Below are 27641 nucleotides of genomic sequence, written 5' to 3' on the forward strand. Positions count from 1 at the left end.
ATACTTCTGAATGAGAGGTTTTGCTTTGTTTTGTTTTGTTTTTTGTTTTGTTTTGTTTGAGTAAGTAAGTATTCATTGAACATCATCATTATCACAGAGTTTGGCTAAGCATGAGAAATTTAATGGAATATAATATAAAAGTATCAGAATTTTATCATCGTAGGATTTTCTTGGAAAATTCTTTTCTTAGAATTTACAGATTGTCAAGAAATTCTTTCAAACATCCAGTACACACACTAAATGGACCTAAAGAGATAATGATACATCTTGAAAAGTCTTTAGATTCTAGGATAAGTTCCACAGGGCAGAAAATGTTTTGTCTGAGGAGTCAGTTGGGAGATAAACCAGAGTCTATCTGAAGACCATGGGGATCCAGTCAGCAGGTGGAGGAACAGGTAACAAGTGAGCAGAGGCTTCAGTGTATTTAACATTCCTACATTCAGAATGAAAAAATGGGAAATTGATGTAGATGATCATCCACAATTGGCTAGAAAGCATTCCAGAGCTCTGTTCTATATCATATCTTCTTAATTAGATTTTGGTAGGATTTATATTAGGTACCAATATCTTACATACTGTATACAGATTAATAGAGACTTATTTCCAATACATTTTTCAGTCCAGGGGCTAAACATGTATTCATATTTGTCACGAGTCAAGCTTCCCTTTTAAGTATTCAAAATGCTTAGATGACAGGTTGCTAAAGCTTTTTATTCCTTTATTGAACAGATTAGCTTGTTCCTATCAATGAATATAATGGATTATAATTTGAGTTTCATCAACACCTATACTAACAGCTATATTAGACAGTAGCTCTTGTGTCTGTCTTATAAAAAGAATACGGCAAAATAAAAAGACTTTAACTCATCTTCATAAATATCATGTATCTCTGGCAAAATTGTAGTCATTGACCATTATATTTATTTATATTTATTATATTTATATATCTATATTTATTTATTATATTTATTATAGAAATATCATAGCTCATCAAAATGTCATCACCCATACAACTCAATGATATACAGCATAGCTGCCATATAAAGAATACTAACAAAATTTAACACTTATGTTTCTAATTGATATCATTCAGCAATGAGACATATTTCAAAGTTAATCTATCAGGCATTAGTAAGGAAACACTTGCTTTACTCTCAAACACTATACATGTTAACTTTTTTGGATGAAAATCTGCTCATTTGTGTATCAAACAATAATCAATGTACACCTGTGATGTACTAATTAATTAATATAACATCAATTGGGAAAACAACATGAAAATGTAGAAGAATTTTCATGAAGTCCAATGAAGAACACATGATAAACAGAATAAACTGATGAATCACATCATTTAAGATATTTTAATTAGAATGAAACAAAGGTGGAAACAGATAACAGAGGTGAACAGCAACAAAAAAAATCAGGTATCTAAAGTATTGTCTGATACTTTGTTTTGTGTTGTTTGCTTTTTCTAATTTGTTTTTATTAAAGAAAATGACAAAAAACTATACTCAAAGAGGCGCTTCTAGCCAACAACTTAAGCCAGAATAGAATTTGCAGCAAGAACTCTGCTTGAACTTGAGGCTATCTCAGCCTGGAAATAGGAAGCAAGGACCAGATTAGAAAGAGTTTCATGTCTGAACAGAATTTTTACCAGTGTTTGTGAGGGAAAAAATACATACTATATTATACTAGAAAGAGCTTCGAGGAGGCTGTAACTTCAACTCAGGCTGTTTGCCTTATGCAGGAAATGACACAAAGAATCACTGACCATATCACAGACAGAGTTAGTTGAGAAACTTGGTACTTGTAGTACATAGCTACAGAAGCCAAGGCTGAAGAAGACTCTAGCATTTTGTTTTCTTTCATTTTGTTTGAGACAGGATCTCACAAGTCTTAATTTACTGACCTGGAATTTGATAATGGAGAAGAGGCTGGAACTTAAGAATTTCACTTGCCTCTGTGTTGGGACTGAAGGCATACACCACCACACATTTTTTTTCCATAGACTCTTTTTTTTTATTCGATATAATTTATTTACATTTCAAATGACTTCCCCTTTTCTAGCCCCCCCACTCCCCGAAAGTCCCGTAAGCCCCCTTCTCTTCCCCTGTCCTCCCACCCACCCCTTCCCACTTCCCAGTTCTGGTTTTGCTGAGTACTGTTTCACTGAGTCTTTCCAGAACCAGGGGCCACCACCACACATTTAAAAAAATATTTTGTGATGCAACACAAATGTTCCAAATGCTGCTCCCGAAGGTCTCAAACCTTTGAGATTTCTAGAGACTTATTATACTACGCAAAGAAGAAGAATTTTGACTCTTTGTCAGTATCCAAAGAAACTCTTGAAATCATAGCCATGAGAACAATAAGACTGTGAATAAAAGTGAACAACACTACCAATGGAGAAAACATATGTCAAATTCTTAGGAAAAATACCATATTTTACTTAAATGCACTCTAGGAAACCATGGATAAAAAGATAAAAGCTAAATATGGAAAGTAAAAATAATTATTGTTTTAGAAACTTAGCAAAGAATGAATGTGTAACACTGTTCATTTGCTTTCAGTTTCTGGGAGCCCCCCTACCTTTCTGTATATATATATAAACAAAATAAAATGAGGGTGTTTTGTAGAACTGATGAAGCAGTTGGTATAGGGGATTTCATTTTAACCTGTCCATCAGAAGCTCCCTCCCCCTTTTTACCTATCTGCATACACAACTTGGAATTAGGAATGATTTAAACCAGAGCAATTTGATGACCTCAACAGAAGATGAGAATGCTTTTCCATTTGATTTTGGGTAGAGTAAGAAGATTGTTAGTTAATGGAATTTATACATCCATATATGGAGTAGCTATATGTAGAAACTTTAAGAGGGTTATTAACAGGAATATGAATTATAGAACACAATTTTGAGAGAATGAAAAAGATATTGATAAAATAACATTTAAGACTATGGAGTAGAAAATCCAAATGTCAACTTTAAGGCATTTATCAGTATCCTGACTTAATATTAAGGAATGGGGGTTAATTTAAGCGGTTAAAATACCATACACAAGAAAGCCCTATATATAAAGATATTAATATATTCATAAGCAAACACACATACATACACACATATACATTTGTGTTGTTACATTATCCAAGTTTCCCCATGCAAGACCCCCATTCCATCCCCTTGCCTCCATGATGGTGCTCCCCCAACTACCTACCCACTCCAGCCTTACCACCCTACCATCCTCCCACAATGGGCCACTGAGCTAAGGTCATCCCTTCCTATTGATGCCAGATAAGGCAATCATCTGCTAAATATGCACCATGGACTTTCTACTAAAGGCATAAGTTACATTTAAAACAGAACTAGAGGCATTGGAAAGATGGAGAAAATAATGGCTGCATTTCTATACCTTTCAGATGCTATGAGATAACATCTTTCAGAGGATAAGAAAAAACTTGTAAAGTAGCATAATAAGATCCGTGTTTGTGCATCTGTGTTTGTATGTTTTTGTGTATTTTGTGAATAAGGTAGAGAAACATTGAAGTGAACAAAGTTCAAGATCATTAACTTAAGAACATTCAGTTTAATTACATTCTTTGTACATGTATGCAGGCACATGAATTTTCAGATAGGTGGTGTGTAGTATTTGGCCCAGTAACTCAATTATGTTTATAAGTTCTTGTGAGTTTCTTTCAAAATAATATAGATAAAATTAATGATTTAAGGGATCCACATTGAAGTCATGACCTTTTTAAGAATAAACAATCAGTTCACCTTAGGAACTATTGTTTGCCAGCAAAAGCAAGATAGCGTATAGAAATATCTGATCATAAGAGACACAATTGAAAGGGAATCGTGACTTCAAACAAAAGAAGGTGTCTGAGTTTTTTGTCTTTAAATGAAAGCTAACTACTTCAGGAGCCATAAATTTCTTTAACATACAGAATCATCTCATTTTTATATTGATTATTTCTGGAGGGCATAAAAATATTTAGGGGACATATTGAGTCAGCAAAACAACACATGAGACTATACCTCAAAAGCCCAACATATCTAAACATTCCATACAGAAAACAACATTGATATTGCTTTGGGTTAGTGTAGTATCAGTAAAAATAGGAAAGGTGAGATTAAAAGTGGGAGGAATGGTTAGGTATTTCATAGTTTATTTCCGAAGCCTAAATCACACATATTTATCTGTGACCTGTGCGCTTCCTGGAGATCATTACTTCATGCTGTGTGTTCTAAAGAGGCATGTGACATGTTGGAGACAACAGGTGTTTCTAGTGAAAAACAATGACAAAAGAAGCCATTATGAATAGGGAAGATAATAAAATCCTCATGACAACTGAATGGCTAAAAATGTACCCATAAATTCTATTAGTATCTTCTAAATAGATATGAATTGTGCTTACACCTGGGATCTATCAATTAGTTTTGACATAATTGGGTCATGTTCTACATTTCCTTGGATATATTTAATCTAGTACTTACATATCTTCCTTTTTCAGTAAATAATAATTATTTTAACTTCATTTTCATGAATAGTATCTCTAGAAAAATGATTATTCACTTTTGTTCTGTTTTATTATGGACAACATAGATGAATGATAAAAATCATACTTTATCTTCATTTATGCAAATAAATCATAAGTCCAAAAAATTTTAACTTTGAGTAGAGATATGTAAACTAATGTTTGATCAGTTGTTCATTAATTCTTCAAATTAGAAAAGAAAGTACTGCTGTTAAAAAATAGACAAAAACTGCTGATGTAAGAGATAGACATTATTCTTTCAGAAAAAATATTTATGCTTGAATGAAACTGACAATAGTAGAAGAATAAATTGAAACATAAAATTGCTGTATTCTACCATTTTATATACATTTTCTTTAATTGGCCACTGCTTTAGAGTTACCTTCTACTTAAATAATTATAGGAGTAGTTAAAATGTAACAGAAAAGACATTTTTTTAGTGATTGCTTCAGTTGCATATGCCCATTAATTATCATTATATAGTTTTCCTAGAGACTATACATGTATGCAAATACATTACATAAATTTATGACATATATATTTATTCATGAAATCCTGAAGATATTTTAAAAGTTACAACATGTAAGAACTTTCCTACCTTCTCTCCACAGCTATGATTATCAACATTATTTTGATTGTGAATTTTACCATTCAGAGTCATTAGGGGACTATAATATTTTTGAAACCAAGAATATGAAAAATGAAGACACATATCTCACCTTCCATTCGCCAGCATATTAGAAATCCAAACCCAAAGTTATTAAAATATATATAGAAAGCTTGAAAGTCAATGAACCTTGAATTGACCTTGAATGCTGAAAAGAATGTAGATAATATTTAATAAGACATGTTGAAGATGAGACATAAAGTTATTTTTGTGTGTGTATGTATGTGTGTGTGTGTGTGTGTGTGTGTGTGTGTATTAGTGTATTAATAAATCTTCTAGGGTTTGCTTCTTAGGACATTATACACATTAACAAGGATGAGAAAAATATGTCTACAATTACTTATTTATTCATCTGTCCATTCATTTCCTTCTCCAATCCATGTTATGTAGTTGCTGGTTACTGCATGCCAGACAACTTACAATAGATGTAAGAGGGGAGAATTTCACTGACTGTCATGTTTCAAGACCTAAAAATAGACTGTTAATTAACAGATACAAGAACTCATTGGAAATTTTGTTTCTTTCTTTCTTTTTTTTTTTTTTTACAGTTCCTATAGGCTCTTCAATTTGAATGTTTGTCACAGTATTTTTTATTAGATTTCTAATTGATCACAGCATAGTCTTGTTAGAAGATTTGAGCTTCAAAATGTAAATTTTTACAAAATTAATTTTTAAGAAGAATTACAAGAATTCCATGCAAATTTAGAATATATAATCTAATAATTTATATAATCAGAATTATGCTATATTATCAATATTTTTAGTTTCTTTCTTGAAAATGTTCTTTGATGAATTTCTTTTTTATTTTCTATATTCTTTGCTTACATTCCAAATGATTTTCCGTTTCCTGGTTCCCCCTCCCCATAAGTCCCATAAGCCCTCTTCCCTCTGCCCTTTCCCCAATCAACTCCCTCCCATATATCTGTCCTTGTAATCCCCTACAATGCTGCATCAAGCCTTTCCAGGACTTCTGTATGCTTCAAAATTCAACGGTGGTGCTGATATACATTCCCTTAATATTACTTCAAATAGTCTTTTCTTTTCTTCTTTTCTTTAAAAAGAAGTGTACTAATCCTTTGCTGTCTCCACTGGAACTGAATAAATTTCATAAAAATTACTAAGCCTTCGCTATCTTAATTGCATAGTCACTTTACAAATAGAGCGAAAGGTATCAAAACTGAAAGTTAGGTACACATTCATCATCTGTAAATTCTTTAGACATTTTTACAAAATTCAATGAAGGATTAATTATTTAAATAGCAACAGATCCCATAGTAGAAACTCTGAGATTTCCACATTCCATCTCTGTACTTATCTCTGTAATATTTGTTGGGGTTTACTCCCTTGAATATATTCTTTTCCTTCCAGTGTTTAAAATAACTGTATTCGTATGTTATTACATCATTGAAAACTAAAATTTAATATAAGTATCTTAATATATTTTAGTGGCACAAAACCCTTCAAATTATCTACCAGGATCAACATGTAAATAAAATGCCCAAACAATGATTATCTGCAATATAATAAAATATAGCTTTGAATATAGTTTAGCCAAATATGTTAACCACAGCCAATTTATGGGATATTTGTTAAGTCAATTAGATTCACAATTTTGATTACTTCCTAACTAACACATCATGAACTTAACAAAACTACCTAATGATTAAGACCCATGAGTACCACTATTTGCTCTCATGAATTGAAAAGCATCTGTATGAGAATCACTTGGATTGTGGAATCTTCATATTGACATGCCCTGCCCCGACACTTTCTGGTTTGACAGTTTGTGGGCAAGCAGTCTAATGAATCCTGGTTGATGTAAGTGATGGAAAAACATGCTTCATTTCCAGCATGATGTTCAGAAAAAAGTTATGAGACATGGTGGTAAGTACCTGTATGCCTTAATACATGCAAAATAAATTATGGGTTGCGTGTATTGTTTCCAATATGGTGGATTCACTAATCAAATAACTCTTACATAGGTAATTTCATCAGCACATATGAATCAACACTTTCACATTATATATAAATGATAGGAAATTTATCTCTGTATACCTCTTATATGCCCTATATTACGACTGATCTTCATGCTTGATTATAAAGAAATCATCTCTTCCACTGTTCCATTCTTCATATACACTCACATACATAGTGAATGATGGAACCGGGCAACAGATGGAGACAAGATTGGGTACAAAGGGGAAGCATGGCACAACTGATGCAATGTAGATGCCCGTCATTCCTTGATTTTACAACATGAAATTCTGACAGAGCTCTCCTTAAGTAAATGGGTCAGTATATACTTGCATCTTAAATAGCTGTACATTCATTAAACATTTTCTTACCTTGTCCTTTCATTCTATTTTATTTGTATGAAATTATGACCTCAGAGTGTCTCCATACTCTTAAATGCTGAAGCACATATCCTATGTGTTTAGAAACAATATATATATATATAAAATTTCTTTCTTTTCAAATCTGTTTAGAGTTAGATTGCTTCCCTCTTGGAATAACAAACATTTTGAATTACTAAAAATCATGTCTCCAATGAGAAGCAGTGTCTTTGACAAAACCAATAGTAATAATCAGGAATAAATAACATTGCATTTGATATTTCATAAGAGTTTTAAGTAAATAAACAAAAAATATCAATTTACCCATGAGAAAACACTCGTTATTTACACATTAAAGAAAACTAAGTTTTAGAATGTGTCAAGCCTGTCTTAAAGAAGGGACACTAAAACTCTGACTTCAGTGTGGAAAATTCAATTCAAGAAAAATCCTAAAGATTTTTGACTCAATGCTTAAGGATAAACTGTATTTGCAGCTACTTTATGTCATAGTGATACTCAAACTGACTGCAAATAGAATAAGTTCTAGAATGTACCTAGACATGTTTCTTAACAAAATTAAAACATAATGTAAACATTAACTTTTATCTTTAATGTGTTCCAAATATATTGTAATGATAGAATGTAAAAGCTCAATCATATGGAAGTTATAAATTTATGGACAGTCAATTTGTTCAAGTCATATGTCACAATACAATGGAACCCATTCACAAAAAAAAATGATTTTTCTTTTCCTTGTTAAAAATTTCAAAGTCAAATGGAATATTCATATTCATATATACACAAAATATTTACAGTCATTTTCATCATATACTCAATACTGTATTATTATAGATCATGTCATTGTTTCCACAGTTTTGTTATATCTATTATCACCTTGGCTGCCATGATTCATTCACATAGTGATCATATGATAGCTATTTGCAATAAAAAATATGAGCTCTCATATTTTTATTATGTGATCTCTTTTCCAATGTTTCACATTGAAGAAATAAATATCATGGAATTATAAATAGGAATTAAGATAGTTCTTTGTCATCCTAGGAGATGACATGGCATTAAGTTAGTGTTGCTTTTGCAAATGAAACTAGCACATTCAGTGTAGGATTCCAAAAGACTATGTCAATCTAAACAGTTCTCTGCACAGTCCTATAATCTATTCATCTCAGGGTAAAATCCTAAGTGTTGTTTTCATATATGATCCACTAGCTTTAAAAGCAGCTTCATTATTGGAAGAAAACACACACAACTCCTCAACAAGGTTTCTTCCAGGGAGCTTTGTTTGAGGGAAACTCTATCTGGCAATCTCTCATACCCTGATGAAGAAGAGCTGAGAGGATTCAAGATTTAAACATGCTTCCATGTTCCTCCCAATAGCCCTCTCCAATCCCTGTAACAGTTCCAAATCTCATTCTAGATGCTCGTAAATATTCAAGAAACCCGTAATTACCCAGTGGAGTTTTCAAATACACTTAACTTTGCTATTTCAAGCCACAGACACCAAATGGAAACTAAGGTAATGTTCTTAATTTTCATCAGTTTATCACAGCTGAGGTTTTAAAGTGATGAATTTTGCTCCATAGCCTTGGCACAAAGTATCCATGATAATTGAGAAAACTGAAAATGAGTCTTTGGCCTAAAGTACCAGACCACAAAAGGGATCTCACTGAGATATTACAAGTAATGGGAGTCCTCTGAAATGATCAGAAACGCTGATGATGATTTTATATTACAGGTCATTCAAACAGTAAGCGCCATGGACAAAGATGATCCCAAAAACGGACATTTTTTCTTGTACAGTCTTCTTCCAGAAATGGTCAACAACCCAAATTTCACCATCAAGAAAAATGAAGGTAATATGTTAGGACTTTGAAATGATGCGGGGTGGAAACGGGAGATGGAATTTAGTTTCCAAGCACTAATAGAAGATATGATTAAATTATTTTTTGTTCACTCCTGAGTAGCTAAAACCTAGTTTATCAGCTGCATGGCAAGGTAATTACATCACTTCCTTTTTCTAATACTGACATTACAGATAAGAAAACTGTTAATGAAAATTAATGGCATCCAAGGGAGTACTTTCCTTGACAAGATGAGAAGCGCCATTTTACTCCATGTAAATGCTTCCAGGAGGGCTGAGATCCTGAGATAGCTGTCACGAAAAGAACTAGTTAGCAATTTGGAGTTGTTAACTTTTAATTGTCTGTATACTAAGTCATTAGGAAAAGTATATTTTAATATTGTCAGGTTTGTGGGTAGAGAGTAGAGGTATTTGTTTTAATCCTGTACCAACCTTAATAATAGTAATTAGATCATAAAAACCTTCTTAAGGATATATCTTATCAGTAGTATTTGGGAAGTAATACAAATTAATTTTATTTATATGTCTCTTAGTTACAGAGAATATCTAATCTAGTCTGTTATTTCTTGGGAACCTTCTTTATATGGCTACTTTTCCTTTAAGTGTGGTGTATTAGGATCACAGGTTGTAGCTCAACCATTAAGACATTATTTCATGAATACATTAGTATCTATTCATATACCATGTTTTAGAGGACTGTAACTTTATTTTGGCTCTAACATATTTATCTTGGTCTCAACTAACAAGATTATTAGTATTGTCTGGGTCTGTTGTCTGGGACTTTTATAGGAATTTCTTTGCTTTCTAAAATGTACAATATAGAATTTGTACAGAATTAGCACAGGAAACTTTGGGGCATGATAACTGTTTGGGATATTGCTGTCTAAGATTATAGGAGGTTAATTTTTTTTTTTTTTAGAAAATTCTGTTATGAAATAAAACAGTGTTTTATGGCTCGTGTTAAATGTATCATGGCTTTACCTTTCACTGTCATGTTACTTGGCTCTTTGGGGAAGATCTGAGAAATGTAGATATATCAGAAATAAAGAAGCAAGAAGATCATTATACAGACATTACTTACCTAGCCTGATTCCATTATTATAAACATTAAAGTGACAACATTACATTCCTTCTCCCTAAAGATGGAGTCCTTACATGTTAGTCACCCCAATCAGAAACTCTTATCCAAGAACATTATTTTTGTTCATTTCATGAAGATAAGCAAGATTTATCTTTTATGGAAATCGCATGGATATAGCTATGCTCAAAGCCCATTGATAACCCCCTAACTTCTGATAATATACAATAATGTGGTTCGCTGCCTATTTGATCGTGATCTCGTTGGTATCTAGATTATTTTGTGTAAAATAACCCTCATTTAAAAAGTCAAATGAAGTAATGTGTTCATACTTGCCATATCCAGATACCTTTATATTTCCTGCCCAGTCCATAACTTCAATACTTGCCTTTTTACCCATGGCCCTCTTTATAGCTATGGTCCTGGAAAACACAGAGAACACAAGTGTTAGATGAATAAGAGGGAAATTACTGGATTCCAGAGGAAGTTTAATTACAACCTCTATTTTAAATGACAATACTTCTTAAAGGCATGTGTCATCTGATAATGGATTTCCTAGGTTTTCTCTGAAATGTTGAAATTAGTAGAAAAATGCACAGGGATGCTATGTCATAAATTTCAAGAAGCTCTAAACAGAATATTTAAAGTTGCATGGATTGTTTGTTTTGTTTTGTTTCTAGAAAATAGAAGCCCAAATATTGGCCTATCTCCCAGGTCTGAAAACAACTCTGGGTGTTACAAAGTGACTCAGGATTTAAAAAGGCATTTCGTATACTACAATTTTTCATTTCAAATCTTATAGTCATTCGTTTTGCAAATTGTGACTAGGAAATTTGTTATTCCAAGGGGAAATATTTTTATTAAAGTGGAAGAAGCTGCTGTTCATATTTATGTCTGCAAAACACCATAAACTTGGACTGTCTCATAGAACGTAGGGCATTTGTTCACTGTGATTCTGGATTCAGGATGCAAACATTCAACAAATCCTCATAAAATAAATCATGAACCTGAAAGGCCTTTAGATTATATATGTAAAGTTTATACTCCTTATGCTTTTGCCTATATTATAAATTCATGGACTTTGCTACATAGGATAATATTCTTTGTTGTATGAATAGTTATTGTGAAAATAAGATGTCTTAATAATATACAGAAGCCATTGAAATAATCAAAGGGTTTGCCAATTTTAAATGTATAGGTATATGGATATATGGTAGATAACATATAGATTAAAAAAGTTATTACATAGATAATCTGTTATTATTTTTACTGTTAATGATGCTTGTGAGAATACAAAAGTTAATTTTATGTTATTATTTACTGGGGCATTTTTAATGTTGTTCGGATAAGATAAAATCAAATGCTCTAATTATATTTATAGATATTAATCATTTATTTTGTCCTTAATTTGTACTTTTAAATGATTAGAGATTGATGCTTCTCAACTGAGACAATTTACAGATTATCCATTTTAAATTTTTTGACATGCAATATATCCAAATCTACACTAGATGAATGGAATACTTTCCCAGTTACTTTGATCTTCAGAAAACACTTTTCTTTTCTAAGAAACTTGTAGCTCTGCCTTCCAACTCATACTTATGATCTTTCTTCTTAAATAGATAGGTCCCCATGCAATTTTTCCTGCACTAATTCATAATCAAAGATAAAATGAAATATAAATGAACTGTCTCTTTTATGCTACACAGTTGAATGACTTCACAAATAATTCTGCTGCTAAGTATATAGGAATAATATTTATAACATAATAAGATGGCAGCTTTCAATATGGAGGAAGGGTACTCAGAAGGTCAAATATGGAAATACAATATATTATGCACACCTAAAGTTCAGAGCTTCATGAATCTTTTAATTTGGTAATACAGACATTGGTTTCTTCATGTTTTAGTTGGGTGAATTTATAAACAAAGGGTTTGGCTGACCACATTTTAGTATTGGCTTCTACTCTAACTGTGGAAATGGAAAATACCCAACTATTCAATATAAGACAAGGAAGATAAATGGACCTTTAACAGATACTGAAATATATTGCTTGCAGGAAATTTGAGGTCTGCAGAAGCTGCTTTCCCCCAGCCAGCACATCATAGGTAAAATAATTTTTGATTGGATTTTCAACATCTTAGGTTGCTGAAAAGGGAACTTCAGTGGCCTGTAGTAAAATACAAAGATGACTTAACCCAGTGAAATATAGAAACTGAAGTTCTCTTGTTTAAGGAGAGCTTATGAGAAGAAAATACACACTACACTTAAATTTAGTTTTTACTTGATTATGGTTGAGAAAAATCTAGCAAATAATCATGATCTCAAATGAAGTTGATTTCCCTCACCTTGGAAATCTTTGAGTCATCTATAATCTGACTCATAAGATATCCATTCTACAGCTGTCATTGAATCCTGGTGAGAAAGCATTAGAGTAATATATATGAGGCCATGGAGTCAAACACAAAAATAAGTAACTTTCTTCTCAGCAAATGATTTTGTTAATGTAAAGGACAGTGACTGTAAATTGAGTTTTTAAGTAAACATGCCTTATATTACTTCAATGTCTATAAAATCTTTACTTGTAGAGATTGCAAGTCATATTTGTCTTCAGAATTCTATCTCAACTTGAGGTTGCCCTACTTCAAGTATATATGTTTTATATATTTTATACTATAAAGTATCTACCATAGGAATATTATTTCTAAAAATAATTTACTGTGAGTTCAGTTTGTTCATCTGCAATACCAGGATAACAGTTCTAAGTTTACACTTTGCTGTACTGCAATACACACACACACACACACACACACACACACACACACACACCTTCACACACACCTACAGTCATTCCTGAAGATTTGAAAAACTACTCAAAAATTGGACATGATCTGTCTCTACATGAATCTGATTTCTTTTTGCTTTTTTCATGTGCTTGTGTTTTTAGTTTGGTTTTTGGTACTTTGCTTTATTGATTTTTATTAATAAATTATTTTACTTATTTAATTTCCAAATGTTGCCAGGCTCCCTTGTGATGCCTCCTTGTAGAGTTCTTTCCCCCTTTCCACTCCCATTCATCTTCACTTCCCCAGGCATTCCCTCTCCATGGGGGTATCACCTTTCTAAGGGATTGAGGAACATCCTCTCCACTGACTCCAGACAAGGCAGACCTCTGCTGAGGCAACCCCCTGTATGCTCTTTTGTTGGTGGCTCCCAGGGTTACAGGTGAGTTAACATTGTTGATCTTCCTATGCGGTCGCAATCTCTTTCAGTTCCTTCAATCCTTCCCCTAATTCTTCAATGGTGTCCCAGACCTCAGTCCAGTGCTTAGCTGTATCTGCATCCGTCTCAGCTGCCAGGGATCAGAGGGTTGGGGAGAAACTATAGAAAGTCCCAGAGACCTGGGATGGGGGAGTCTTCCAGGACTCAGTGTGGGTGACCTTAGCCAAAATGCCAACAATGGGGATATGGAACCAGAAGAGACTCTTTCCAGCAGTTGGACAGCCCCGACCCCAGTGGAAGGATGGGGAAACCTACTCACCTTCAAAATTGTCGACCCAAGGTGTACTCATTGAAAAGAAATACAGAGACAGGAGAAGAAACTGAATGAATGACCAACCAGTGACTGGCCAAACTTGGGATCCATCCCATGCATGGGTGCGCATCAAACACTGACACTGTTACTGATGCTATGTTGTGCTTGCAGTCATAGCCTAGCATGGCTGTCCGCTAAGAGCCTTGACCCATTGAACTGAACACAGGGTCCCCAATGGAGGAGCTAGAGAAAGAAACCAAGGAGCTGAATGGGTTTGCAGCACCATAGGAGGAACAGCAATATGAACCACCCAATACCCCAGAGCTCCCAGGGACTAAACCAAAGAGTACACATGGAGGGAGCCATGGCTCCAGATGCATATGCAGCAGAGGATGGTCTTGTTGGAAATCAAAGGGAGGAGAGGCCCTTGGTCCTGAGAAGGCTAGATGCCTTGGTATAGGGGAATGTCAGGACAGGTAGGAGAGAGTGTGTGGATTAGTTAGGGGGTTTTCAGGGGTTGTGGGGGGACCAGGAAATGGGGCAACATTTGAAATGTAAATAAAGAATATATCTAATAAAAAGAGAAATCTTTTCTTCTATTAAAGATGAAGATAGGTCCTTCCTTCCATATTTAAGAAAGTAACATGCCTCCACATGTATTTTGTCTATTAGCTTCCCTTGTTTGTTTCCAGTCCAGTTACAGGATAAACCATGTGTACTATATGTAATTATCATAGGCCTCTTTAAGTTCTGCCGGTCCAAGATACATTGAAGTAAAGAAAGCCTATTATAAATTACATTTCTTTCCTCACATGCCCATTACTAGAGACCCCAGTTGTGGGAGCAGAACAACCATTGTTACTGTTTTTTCCAGTCTCTCTAAGTCTCTCTAAGTCTCTCTCTCTCTCTCTCTCTCTCTCTCTCTGTCTCTCTCTCTCTGTGTGTGTGTGTGTGTCCTCTGTCTCTCTCTCTCTGTCTCTTTCTCCATATATAGGATCTGCCTGTATGAATATAATGTATACCACTTTTTGTAATGTAATATTAAAACCCTGCATTTAATTACTATAGCAAACTTTCCCACAGAATACTCACCATACAAAATGCTTGATATTGCTGTAGATATTTCAACCTTTTTTTCCTACTGAGGATGGGACTTACTTTTCAATAACAAAATGTATGGCTCAATTTTCACCACAAAATCAATGGGATCTCTAATATACAAAATAAGGTTATGTCAAAACCTGAAAAGATTTCTGCTGTACTAAAACATAATTTACTGTCTATTGTTATATTTTTCAGCAGTATGTTGTTGATAAAAACACACTTATGCTTATAAACATCAATTAAGAATAATATGTAAGCTATGCAAAGTTGGAAATAGATCTAACATTTTATTCTAATATATATAACTAAGCAATATGAATCAGAAAACAGAATGATTTTATTTTCTTACCCTCATGTTAGTTTTCAGTTTCTATATTTTCTTTTAAAAATTTATGGGTAAGGATATTTTCAGAAATGCAATTTCTTTGCATTTGTCCTTTGCAAATATTGAAAAATCCTAAGATCATTACTCTGTTCAGATATAGCAATGCCCTTATTGTCTAGTTCTCAGTGTATGTTATCGGAGCCAATTTATCTTAGGCACTGAAGGACACTGGGGTATAATTTAGAAACAGCATATTTTCATATGTGTGTTTCCAAAGCTTCTATCAAAGTTTCTCTGTCAGTTTTGCTTTCAACTGTTTTCAGTTCATATATTACATTCTATTAAAGGAGACCTTTGAAAAAAGTAAAAGCAACAGTCAACTGCATATGCATATTTACCTTAAATTGACATTTGTTATTTTCAAGATGCTAGAGTATAGAGCCTTGATTTGAGAATGTTGCTCTCTGAGAATCTTCCAAAGAATAATAGCTTCTGAATAAAAATAAAAAATATAGCTTTTTAAAGAAAAATATAGGAGTATTGTGAACAGTAGGCACTATGTACAGAACAAGTCAGAGTTGATTTTTGCTTTCAGTGTGGCTTCCTTCTGCTTTGCTATTGTCTATGTCACTGAAGAGTACTGTTGTTTATTGATTTATCAACTTCCAAGCTTAGAAATAGATCTTAGCAGGTCCTGTGAAGGTCGCCCTCTTTGCTACATTTGCAGGACTTTGTGGCTCCTCTTAAGGCTGTGAGTAATCAAGAAATGTCTCTTTCACATGCTCTAAGGTTATTAATAATAGATCATATCTTTATTTATTTATTTATTTATTTATTTATTATTCACTTCTTAACTTATTTGATATCCATGTATTTAGTGCCTCACACATATCAGAACATGCTCTGTGAGTTGGAAATAAAATAGTGGATAAAATAGATATTGACTTTCTCCCCTATGTAGTATATTTTGTTCTTCTAAGGATTAATTTTTTGAATACCAATTGAATTCTCAGAGAAGATGCTGTAATTTTGCAGGAATAATTGTTCTATGGTATCAGAATTCATAAGCTGGCATGCAGAATCCTGTGACTTAGAGCAGGATGCTCCACATTCTAGATTCTATACCTATGCTTACTTAAAAAGTGTTTTCATTGGCTTTCTTATATTCATATTAAGGAAACATTTAGCTGGTCAGAGTGGTGATATCAATCTTTGATCATGGACAGTGGGTTCTCTACTTAATTTCATATTGATGCTTCAATCATGAGAAAGTCTAACTGTGGAATATTGATGCACACTATTAAATGCAAGGTCAAAGCATGTTGGTGAGATGTTGTAGTTGCTATTTAATCTCAAACTTGTCTTTCTACTTTGCCTTTGATCATTCAGTTTCCAGATTAAAAAACAGACAACCTTCATATTCATAATAGCCCTTAGTCTGCACTAAAGCTGGACAGATATCTACTCTCTCAGCTATTATGTCTACTTCTCTGACACTAACCCCACTATATGACTTGCCATGTAACATCTGAACTGCTCTTATCAAAATGCCCAGGGAAGTATGTGCAATTTATGTAGTAGATAGCATATTTCATTTTTTCCTGAAATTTCAAGAGAAATTATCCAGATATATGAATGTGATATTTACTCTACAAATTTCAGGATAAAATCTTCTGGTAGCATGATACCAGCTATAATTATTTTTAAAAGTACTGTTCTATAACATTAATATGTCTCTCATTATGTTGTGAATGAATTCTTGACCTATTCAAGAACAAATCCTTCTCATATGCCAAAAAACCCAAAAAATGATGACAGCCATTCATGATTCATCAGATTTTAGAAATTCCTTATACTTTTTAGAGAAGGAAAAAAGAAATTAAAGAAATCTCTTGGGACATTTAATTATTGGATTCAAATTAGTGAGGTAAGTTCTGATATACAGGTTATTAACCTAAAGAGTAAAATACTAGGTCAACATTGTTTTTAAAATGAAATTGACATAAGATATCCTATGGATAGCAAAAAAACAAAACAAACAAAACAAAAACAAAAAGTGATGACAGCCATTCATGATATTTCAGATTTTAGAAATTCTTTATACTTTTTAGAGAAGGAACAAAGAAATTAAAGAAATCTCTTAGGATATTTAATTATTGAATTCAAATTTATTTGTCAGGAAGTTGTTTCAGAAAATGAGAGCTCAAGGACATGTTTGTATCTTACAAAATTAGTGAGGTAAGTCTGATATACAGGTTATTAATGTAAAGGGTAAAATACTAGGTCAACATTGTTTTTAAAATGAAATTGACATAAGATATCTATGGATAGCAAAAACAAAAACAAAAAACAAAACAAAACCCTACATGAGCACAATTCTTTCCTGCCTGCAGAAAGATTAATATTTTTGTTATTCTGATGAGTTTGCATCTTATTTTGATGATTTTCGTAAGATATCAAATGTCCTTAATATAGTATACATGTGTTTAGTTTAATAGCAAAAAGAAGATAAACAATCAGTATGTTCATTGGTAATAAACACGTAAGATTATGTCAGTATATCTTAAAATTCTTAAAAAGTACTTTAAAATGAGGACTGGAGAGATGACTTAGTAGGAAAAATATTATCTTCTCATGCAGGAAGGCTTGAGGTTTAATCTCCAGTCACATGTGTAAAATATCTGGCAGGGTGGTACCCATCTATAAAGCATACTTGGTTAGGGCACAAGACATCTAAAGATACGCATCTTCCTAAAGATCATTGGCCACTAACTCCAGCAGAATCAGTCAGCTTTGGATTTAGTGAAAGACCCTGTCACCAAAAAATTAATGTTGAGCATGATTGAAATGAAGCCGGACACCGACTTTTAACTTCTACATATATGCATTTGGGTTTATCGCCCATGAACACACTTATACATGTCCAAACACAAATGAAAAATGCATGCACAGTTAAATAATAAGTGATTAACAGAGTAGATAGTTGCATGGATAGATGCAAGGATAGATGCATGGATAGATGCATGGATAGATATGGATGTACTAATAGAAAAACAGATGAGACATAGAACATGTGTTCTGAAACTTTAAATCAGAATCAAATTAAACTTTGTTATCAATGTTCATGGTTAACGACTCCTATGGAAATTTTCAAAATGCTGAAGAGAAAATTCTAATTATTTTCTCAAGGTAACAAGATAAAAAAATAGATACAATCATGTATAGGTTCTATGATTAGGCAAACAGAGGAATTGGGGAAGAAAGCTACCCCTAATATTAATAAACATGTGTGACTAAAATACATAGTAACGTTTTCAAGAACTTGGTCTACTCTATAACATAAATAATAAAAGTAACATCACAAGGCAACAAGTATTCATTTATAAATAATGTTTATCATTCTTATAAATATTGTTAATCAATATTCATTCATTTTTTTGCAAATTTAAACTTTTATAAATTTGGAATTTAAGAGTTCTTTGATGATTTTAAGATAAGTATGTGCTTTTTCACTAGTATTTCATGTTCAAGAGAGTGTGCAGCTATTGTTTTCTACTATGTTGTCTGACCTGCCATTAATCATTTTCTCTATGTATTACAAAGGAAAAAAACAGCTCAGATAGTGATTGCATTATCAGTCAACAACTCTCTTTGTAAAAATGGATGCTTTACAGCCCTATTTATAATTGCCAGATGCTGGAAAGAACCCAGGTATCCCTCAACAGAAGAGTGGATGCAAAAAATGTGGTATATCTACACAATGGAGTACTATTCAGCCATTAGAAACAATGAATTCATGAAATTCTTAGGCAAATGGATGGAGCTAGAGAACATCATACTAAGTGAGGTAACCCAGACTCAAAAGGTGAATCATGGTATGCACTCACTAATAAGTGGTTATTAACCTAGAAAACTGGAATACCCAAAACATAATCCACACATCAAATGAGATACAAGAAGAAAGCAGGAGTGGTCCCTGGTTCTGGAAAGACTCAGTGAAACAGTATTTGGCAAAACCAGAACGGGGAACTGGGAAGGGGTGGGAGAGAGGACAGGGGAAGAGAAGGGGGCTTACGGGACTTTCGGGGAGTGGGGGGGAGCTAGAAAAGGGGAAATCATTTGAAATGTAAATAAATTATATCGAATAAAAAAAATAACAATAAAAAAAAGAAAAAAAATGGATGCTTTAATCCTAGAATATAATTTAATAATATTTTTCCTATTTAATTTTCAATTTTAGACAAGATTTACTTTTATTTTAAAAATTATAAGTGTATATATGTTCAGGGGAAGACTGGAGAAAAAGCATCCTAATATCAGTATGGGTGAAACAGGAAGTTGTGAAAAGTGTCACCATGAAATTATATATTATTTTATATAATATTATATATAAATTATTATAATCACATTGTATAGAAGTGATAATGTTCACACTTCTGTGGGCATCTGCAGAATGTTAAATGCTATTTTAGAATCTATAGGTTTCATGCTCACATTGTAAATTGTTATTCTTTTCAAGAGTACAAAGAAATTAAGAGATTAAACATTTGACAATGAGTTTAATAAGAATACTTTTTTTAATATCTTCAAAGATCTTAAATATCTAGTATGCATTAAAAAAGACAAAGTATTCAGAATTGTTTACTATTTTGTTTAAATTGATAAAATGTCTATTGCCTGCCTTGGAGCATGAGTTTGATTTCCAAGTATCATATGGTAGAAGAAAAGAACTGATTATCCCAAGTTGTCCTCTAATCTAAATAAATAAATACATACATAAATAAACAAATATTTATAAAAGAAACTTTTATTCTTTTGAAATGAGATAAGAGTATTATGAATACATATATGGTTTAGTGTGAGCCCAGAGCATTTCTAACTGTCCCTAGGCTTAGGCCTGGAAGCTGCTAGCCTCCATACAATCTAATCTTCTGCAAGTCTGAACCCTGAACACTACAACTTCTAGCCTCTGACAACAAACCTCAGCCTCGAATGTTTTAGCCTCCAAAACATTCTGCTGAACAAGCTCACCCTTTCTAATTATTTCTGAACTCTGGCTGGCTGGTTCAACTCAGCTGTGCTGGCTAAAATTCTCCATCAAGCTGACTTATTCAAACTGCCCTTTCTCAGCTTCTGACTGAATTGCTTCAGCTTGACATCAGATTAACTCTAAAACTCTGCTTTAATATTTTGACTCCTCTTATTCTCTGGTGAACTCTTTCTTTACCTGTGTCTAGCTAATTCTCTTTTTCACCTGTTTCTAAAACTGTCCTGGTTAAACAACAAGAATAGCAACAACAACAATAACAACAAAAAACACACACAAAAAAACTGGCCTGTGATCTGTCAGCCACAGAACAGTCATGACCTCAATTGCAATGTACTGTCTTTCAACTCTCTGACTCAAGGAACTGACTGAATAGATACTAGAGATCTGTGTATCACTTTCTTTTGAGGCCTAGGACTACAGGTGTGTATACCACCATGCCTACATGTTAGCTTTTCTTTACCTAAAACTTACTATACACAAGGGTTGTCTTGAACTCAAGAGATCATGCCCCTCCTTGTCTTCTGGAATTAAAGGCATGTCTATATTCCTGCTAGAACATACACATTTAGAAGGTCTTTGGATGTAATCTCTTGCCAGAGCAGTCATGTTACTGGATTAAAATTCCTCTACATATAAATGGATAGGAAGATAAATAGGACTTTCTGTAGCTCTATGAATCCACATCAACAGTATCCATATACTTTTCTTTACCATTTAGTTATAGAATCCTAATAATATAAACTGAGGATTGCCTAAATGTAGCAGTCCTGAACCATGCCAATAGTCTCTTTACATAGAAACCTATGGGGCATTATGTTTGTATGACACAAACTAGACTTAGCTTCATATCTATGGCAGTAAAATCTTCTGCTTCCTTATATGCACCAATTTTATCCACTCAAGGGTGCCGTCATACTCAGTTAGCTGGGAACTTCTCTATCAAGCATAAATTGAGAAAAATGTAACCACTGAGCTACCTACAAGTCAATCTTACAGATTCAATTACCAATTTAGGATTGGTATCAAGTCAACCAAAAGAAATTAGCAAGGGATGTTAAAACATGAAAGAATTTTTAAAAAAATGGAATCTTCAGTATTTCAATGAATAAAAACAAGAACTATGCACTTATTTATGAACAGAGCAGAAGGGAAATAATAATAACTTAGTCACAATGAAATTGCGGATAGAGATGAAATTTTGATAAACTCTTTGAGAGACTTAAAGTGTAAGAAAAATTTTCAAAGAGAAATGTTGCTTTTAATATATTAATCATTTACTTAGTTCCTTTACACAATATCTTTGAAAATAACTGTTACAGAAATAGCGAAAATTACTTGCTTATTTCCCTCAAAAATAATTTTTTGTCAGTGTGGTGTACCACACCTAGACCATCATGAATACAAGACAAATGCTTTCATTAAGCTATAAGCCCAACCCTAAAAGTATGATATCCAATATTTATTGAAATGATTATTGAAGTATATTTTGAGTCATAATGTTTAGCACATAACTTGGAGTTTTAGGATCTGAGAACTTCATTTTTTGGGAATTTTGGTTCTTAAGAGGACAATGTTATTGACAGAGGACAGAAGGAAAGATAAATTTTATTTTAATGACTGCAATTTATTTCACTTTATATTTTTTGTTTTAATTACATTTGTTTTAATTTTGTTATATATATATATATATATATATATATATGTAGATGTAGAATTACCTGTGAAGTAGACTATGTGAAGTAGACTAAAGAAGGGGTTACAAAAGAAGGCAATTGGAATTTGAATATCAGCATGATACACATATATAAAATTTCCCAGTGAAAGACTTCATTTACACAATAAATATACATTGAATATAATCTTAAAACATGCTAAACAAAAATCCATGTAGAAGCCAAATAATACCAAGTTGGTGAAAGCTTGTATGATTAAAAAAAAACAGATGAAGGATTGTACTAAGCATAGGTTGAAGAAATCATAATAGCTAAGAAATCTCTGCATAGAAGTTCTCTATTTCAATATACTGTATTGTCATTGATTAAGTATATTTGTATTAAAGGGATAACATGGCATCAGAATTTCTAAGGATAAACAGAGTATATAAACTATTGCACAAACTACTCTTTCCGTATTGCTATGAGGAAACATTATGACTAAAACCATACTGGGGAAGAAAGGGTTTGATTGGCTTATATATTCCAAACCACAGTGCATTGTAGGAAGCCAATGCAGAACCTAGAACCACAATCCCACATAATACATTGCGCTGGAAAATTTCCTACAGATCTGCCTAAAGTCCTATCTTATGGAGGCATTTTATCAACTGAGGTTTCTTTCTCTCAAATGACTCTAGTTGCTATCAAATTGACATAAAACAACTAAGCAGTAAAATCAGACAGGCCCTAATTATGGTCTTTTTTTAGAGTATCAAGGAGATTTAGTGTTTTGTTATATAGGTTGTATGTGTGCCTCAATAGAGATGCTGAGGTTCAAAGAGGAGACGATTTGGTGCTAGGAAAGTTTATATTCTACTAAGAGACCTAGCGTCACTCAGAAGACTACTCCAAAAAATACTTTCAAAATGATAAACAGAGATTATCATTTCCTGATCAATTCCAGAATCCTTGATAGCTTGTTTTGTCCATTTAGTTTTGGGATTGTGGAAGGAAACAATTAAAAAAATGAAAAATTATATTGCTCTGTGCTGGTGTCTGCCAATATGAATAGAATATAGAATCCAGAGTATAAAAGAAAGAACTAAGACTCCTAGCAAATTTGTAGAAAGTAAAGCCTAGTACTCCATACCATGCCTTTATAGTTCTGCATTTGCTTGGGGTTTTACATTCATATGTTGTGTGTGTGTGTATATATGAACATATATGTATATATATATATATATATGTATATATATATATATATATATGAATGTGGTAAGGGTAGAATTACCCTTTATTTATAACATAAACATAAATGGACCCAAAAATCAAAACATGAAGCACTCAAATGTCTTATCTAATGATCATTGCTATGTGTTACAAGAAAATCAATGATGCAGTCTTCCCCTAACACCCTACTTACTTTCACACACTTAGTTGTTAGAGTTCACAAAGGCCAGCTTTCAGAATGAGAAGATTGGCTTAGATCACGTGGTTTGACTTACGGAGTGAGAGGACTTGTCTATGATTATTCTTTATCAGTTCTTCAAGCCACAGTTCTAGTTGTCCTACACTATGAACAATTGACCCAACTGAGTAGTTTTTGTATTTACCCTGGTGAAATGTTCTCAGATCTGATATTCCATTGAGATAGTTGTTCTCTGTATAAGCAACCTGCATATGGGAAAGTAGATCTTGAAAATTAGACTATAATTTTCCTGAGAATCTATGATTCCTATAAAAGGCTCTTGTCTTAGTGTAAGAGGGATATCATCTCATGGTCAGTATAATAAGTATATAAGTCCAGTTTTCCAAAACTGAATCTATTTTTAGTGCACACTGACCTTTTAGTATAACAGCAACACGTTGCTGGTAAGTCCTCCCTGACCACTGGAATGCCTCAATTCAAAGTTCCATCCCAATCAGAAGTAGTAGAAGAAGTCCAGTATGGTAAATATAGAGTGAAGTAGGCAACGTGAGTAGGTCAATGACATCAGAGCTGTGGGTGAGCTCAGTGAAGGGATTCCTTCACTTCCCCTGGGAAGCTTTTAATCAAAATGGTTCTCCTGTTCAGGAAGTTATGAACTGCAGTTGTCTATTACGTGATTTACACTGGGTTACATTCTAATATGTCATTGTGAGACGTGACATAATATCATGTGACAGACTGCTAAATTTTTAGAGCAAGAAAACTTTTTCTTATATCCAGAATCTGCTATCAAATTTGATAGCAGCTATCAATCCATTTTTCTTTTCTACAGACAGATCAAAAGTCTGATGTACATGAAAAGCAGGTCATTTTGAGACAGCCACAAATACTTCATTGCCTACACGTCTCAGGAATGATAAATCAGTTTAAGGAATACTTTGAAAGCTTCAATGGTCTTTACTCAAACTTTCCTTTTTTTCCCTTTTAGATTGTAGCAATATGTTGCATCACATAAGTTTATTTTATGGATATTACTAAGAAAAGATGATTATATAAGTTATTTGTCTACAGCAATGAATTGCACCTAGAGATGATTTTATAATCCAGGATGCATCAATTATGAATCATGACATCACAATTGGGTCAAATTCTCAATGATGCACCGACTCTCTGATCTTAGCAATCATTTAACCATTATCATTTAACATGAATACAATCACAGGCTCATCTGAGGGCTACCCAAATAAGTGAATGATTTTCTACTATCTAATCCTTAAAACATGGCAGAGAACTATGTGATTAAATATGCTAAACAGATAGTTACAGGATCCTTTTGCACATATCTCATTTCTTCTTAGTTTTTAGTCCCCACTTGTCCTAACTATATGAGAGGATTTTGAACAGGATGAACACATTCTGTATATATCTCTTAAGCAGACATCCTTTTTTTCATCATAAACATATTTTTAACCTTTTATTTGGATGTTTTATACAAGTTCAGTATTTTTCCATTCACTTGATAATTTTTCTTAGAATCTTATAATAATAAAACATACATAATGATTTTTCACTAAAGCTCATGTAAGCTGTTCCCCCAAATTCCCTGAATTTACTCACATAAATATGATGACTTTCTATGAGTACATTGACAGGACCAAGCCTTGTGCCACCTATACAAGATCAAATACGGAATTATCCAGAATATAAGCAGTACATTTAATGAAGCTCAAAAGATACCTTCCTCCAAAAAAAAAAAAAATGAGATGGAACTGGAAAACCTCTGAAGCTAAAGAAAGTTCTGTTTTACAGTAATGTCACAAGAAAACCTGTTTGTTGGTACAGTTAGACATCCTTTATAAATTAGAGTTTATTACCTGTACCAACAAACATCTTTCCTTGTGACATAACTGTGTGCAAATACTGTAGTCAATTAGTTTAAGTCTCTCTATCACTTTTTTGTAAAACTAAACTTTTAATTGTGTTTTCTTATTTTGTCACACACACATATGAAGCTTCTGTGAATGAAACATCAGTGTGAAAAAAGATTAAAATACCTGTGGACTTTTCATCACACAGGACCCACAGAATACCTCCTCACTTGCAAAATCATCACTAATGGTAACCTGAAATCACAGCAAAGGGCTCTGTCCTGCTGTAAATTTACAATTGTAATTCTTGCCAGAAAAAAAAATTACTTTACACTTAATTGGTTTCACACTGGAACACAGGATTGAGAGTAAACTCACTTCTCTATACTCTCACTGAGTCTTCAGAAAGATACTTTGTGAACAACATAGAATAAGCCATAGTCAATGCCTATGTGCCTTTGGCAAGGAATGACGAGACTCTGACACTTCTCTCTGTCACAGCTAGGTGTCATTGGTAAACTAGATGCATCAGAAATCAAATACATAAGTAAATATTTAAATAAGGTAATAAATAAATAAGAAAATAAATAAGAACCAAACCCTAAGTTTTGGATAATGACAAATTAAAATACCAACCCACTGACTTTCTTTTGAAAATTAATTTAGCCGTTTCGGCTTTATTTTTTGATTGTATATTGATGCTTTAAGAATTAAGTATGATAATAAGATTAAGCAGCTACCATGGAGTTTGATGTGTAATCACAGGTAGCATTTAATCACTGCTCAGCACTTTAATTTTTAGTTAGTGATAATTGTGAGAGATGGCTGACAAGCAGAACATGCTCCTTCTGTACCATGTGTCTGTTGTTACTGTTTGCTTAGAATGCTGATTATTTGAATGTATTTTTGAAGCTGATATATATTATTTATCTTTATTCTTTCTTTGGAACTGTCCTAGCATTTCACCCATACCCTTTGTCTTCAGCAAGTGTTATTTTACATATAACCATTTGATAACAATTGAACATCATTGGCATCAGAGTGTCTAACATTCCTTTATGGAATTAGCCTATAAGAAATATCTAGAAATATATGCTTAAGCTCTTTAGGTCTTAGCAATTTAAATTTTATCTCATTCAATGCCATTCATGGGCACAAATTTTTTAAAATACAGATTTCAAAAAGGCATTGTCAGCTCTGGTCTCTCTGTTACATGTATTTTATCTGCCACAAATGGTATAGCATCTAATGAACAGTGTGCAAATTCACACAACTGTACCTATGCAAACAGCTGACACTCTCTACTTTGAACATGGGTCTGCAGATTTCTTTTTCAGACTGTGAGAATCATTTTCTGCATTGAAAGACAGAACAGTGAGTAAGAAAATTGGGTTTCTAACCAGAAAGCCACAAAATAGTAAATTTCATTAAATTATGCTTCTAAAATGAAAAATTCTTTTAGTCATTGTATTTTAGCTTGTTTCTTTTAAATAGCCCAATTAACACTTTTAACATTTTGTCTACAAAATATTCTGCCAAGGTTTGAAAATTCATAATGACTTTTTAATAATGGCATATTATTTTATATGAAAGAATGGATTTGATTGTGTATGTAATGGTTTTCATAAATGTGTATAAGTCATTTTGATCACATTCAATATAATAATTTCTTTGTAAAAAGCCATTTTCTCTAGACGGTAGATAAGATTACCAAAGGAATGCATATGATCAAATCACTATGTACACATATACAAATGTCATAAAGAAACCAATTATATTTTGCAAAACACATGAACTCATAAAATCTAAATTAAGACAGGTAAAACTTAAGGAAATTGTTCCTGTTATCAGAGACAAGTAGGTGGTTTTTCTACTTTGTGACTTGGTTTACTATCTGACCTGTTTTCTTGTAGCATTTCATCACCTTCATTTCTTGTACTAAGGAGTGTTTTTCCAGCAGTTATTCTAAGTTTTTTAGTTTACTTTTTAGCATTTTTTCCACCTAGATGTAAAGGAAATACTATATCTTTTAGGCATCTAATATTGTGTCCCATTAAAGGGTTCTGATACCTTTATTAGTTTGTTATTCTATAAAACAAAGTATCCTAAAATTAAATATGCAACAAACTTTTTCCAAAAATTAAGTGACCCAAAGCCATGATTTTTAAATGCTTATAGGATA

The 27641-nt window shown here is 32.9% G+C and overlaps 1 protein-coding gene across 4 annotated transcripts in view; it reads left to right on the top strand.

Annotated features, from left to right (window-relative positions):
• Cdh8 (cadherin 8) overlaps positions 1-27641 on the top strand; it is a 394512-nt gene that overhangs the window by 307107 nt on the left and 59764 nt on the right. For all 4 annotated transcript variants that reach the window (XM_052166508.1, XM_052166505.1, XM_052166507.1 and 1 more), the window contains exon 9: positions 9290-9407. In XM_052166508.1, the coding sequence (XP_052022468.1) occupies positions 9290-9407 (118 nt within the window). The remainder of the gene's footprint in view (positions 1-9289; positions 9408-27641) is intronic.

This window comes from Apodemus sylvaticus, chromosome 21, assembly GCF_947179515.1.
Source record: "Apodemus sylvaticus chromosome 21, mApoSyl1.1, whole genome shotgun sequence".
In the NCBI taxonomy this organism is placed as follows: domain Eukaryota; kingdom Metazoa; phylum Chordata; class Mammalia; order Rodentia; family Muridae; genus Apodemus; species Apodemus sylvaticus.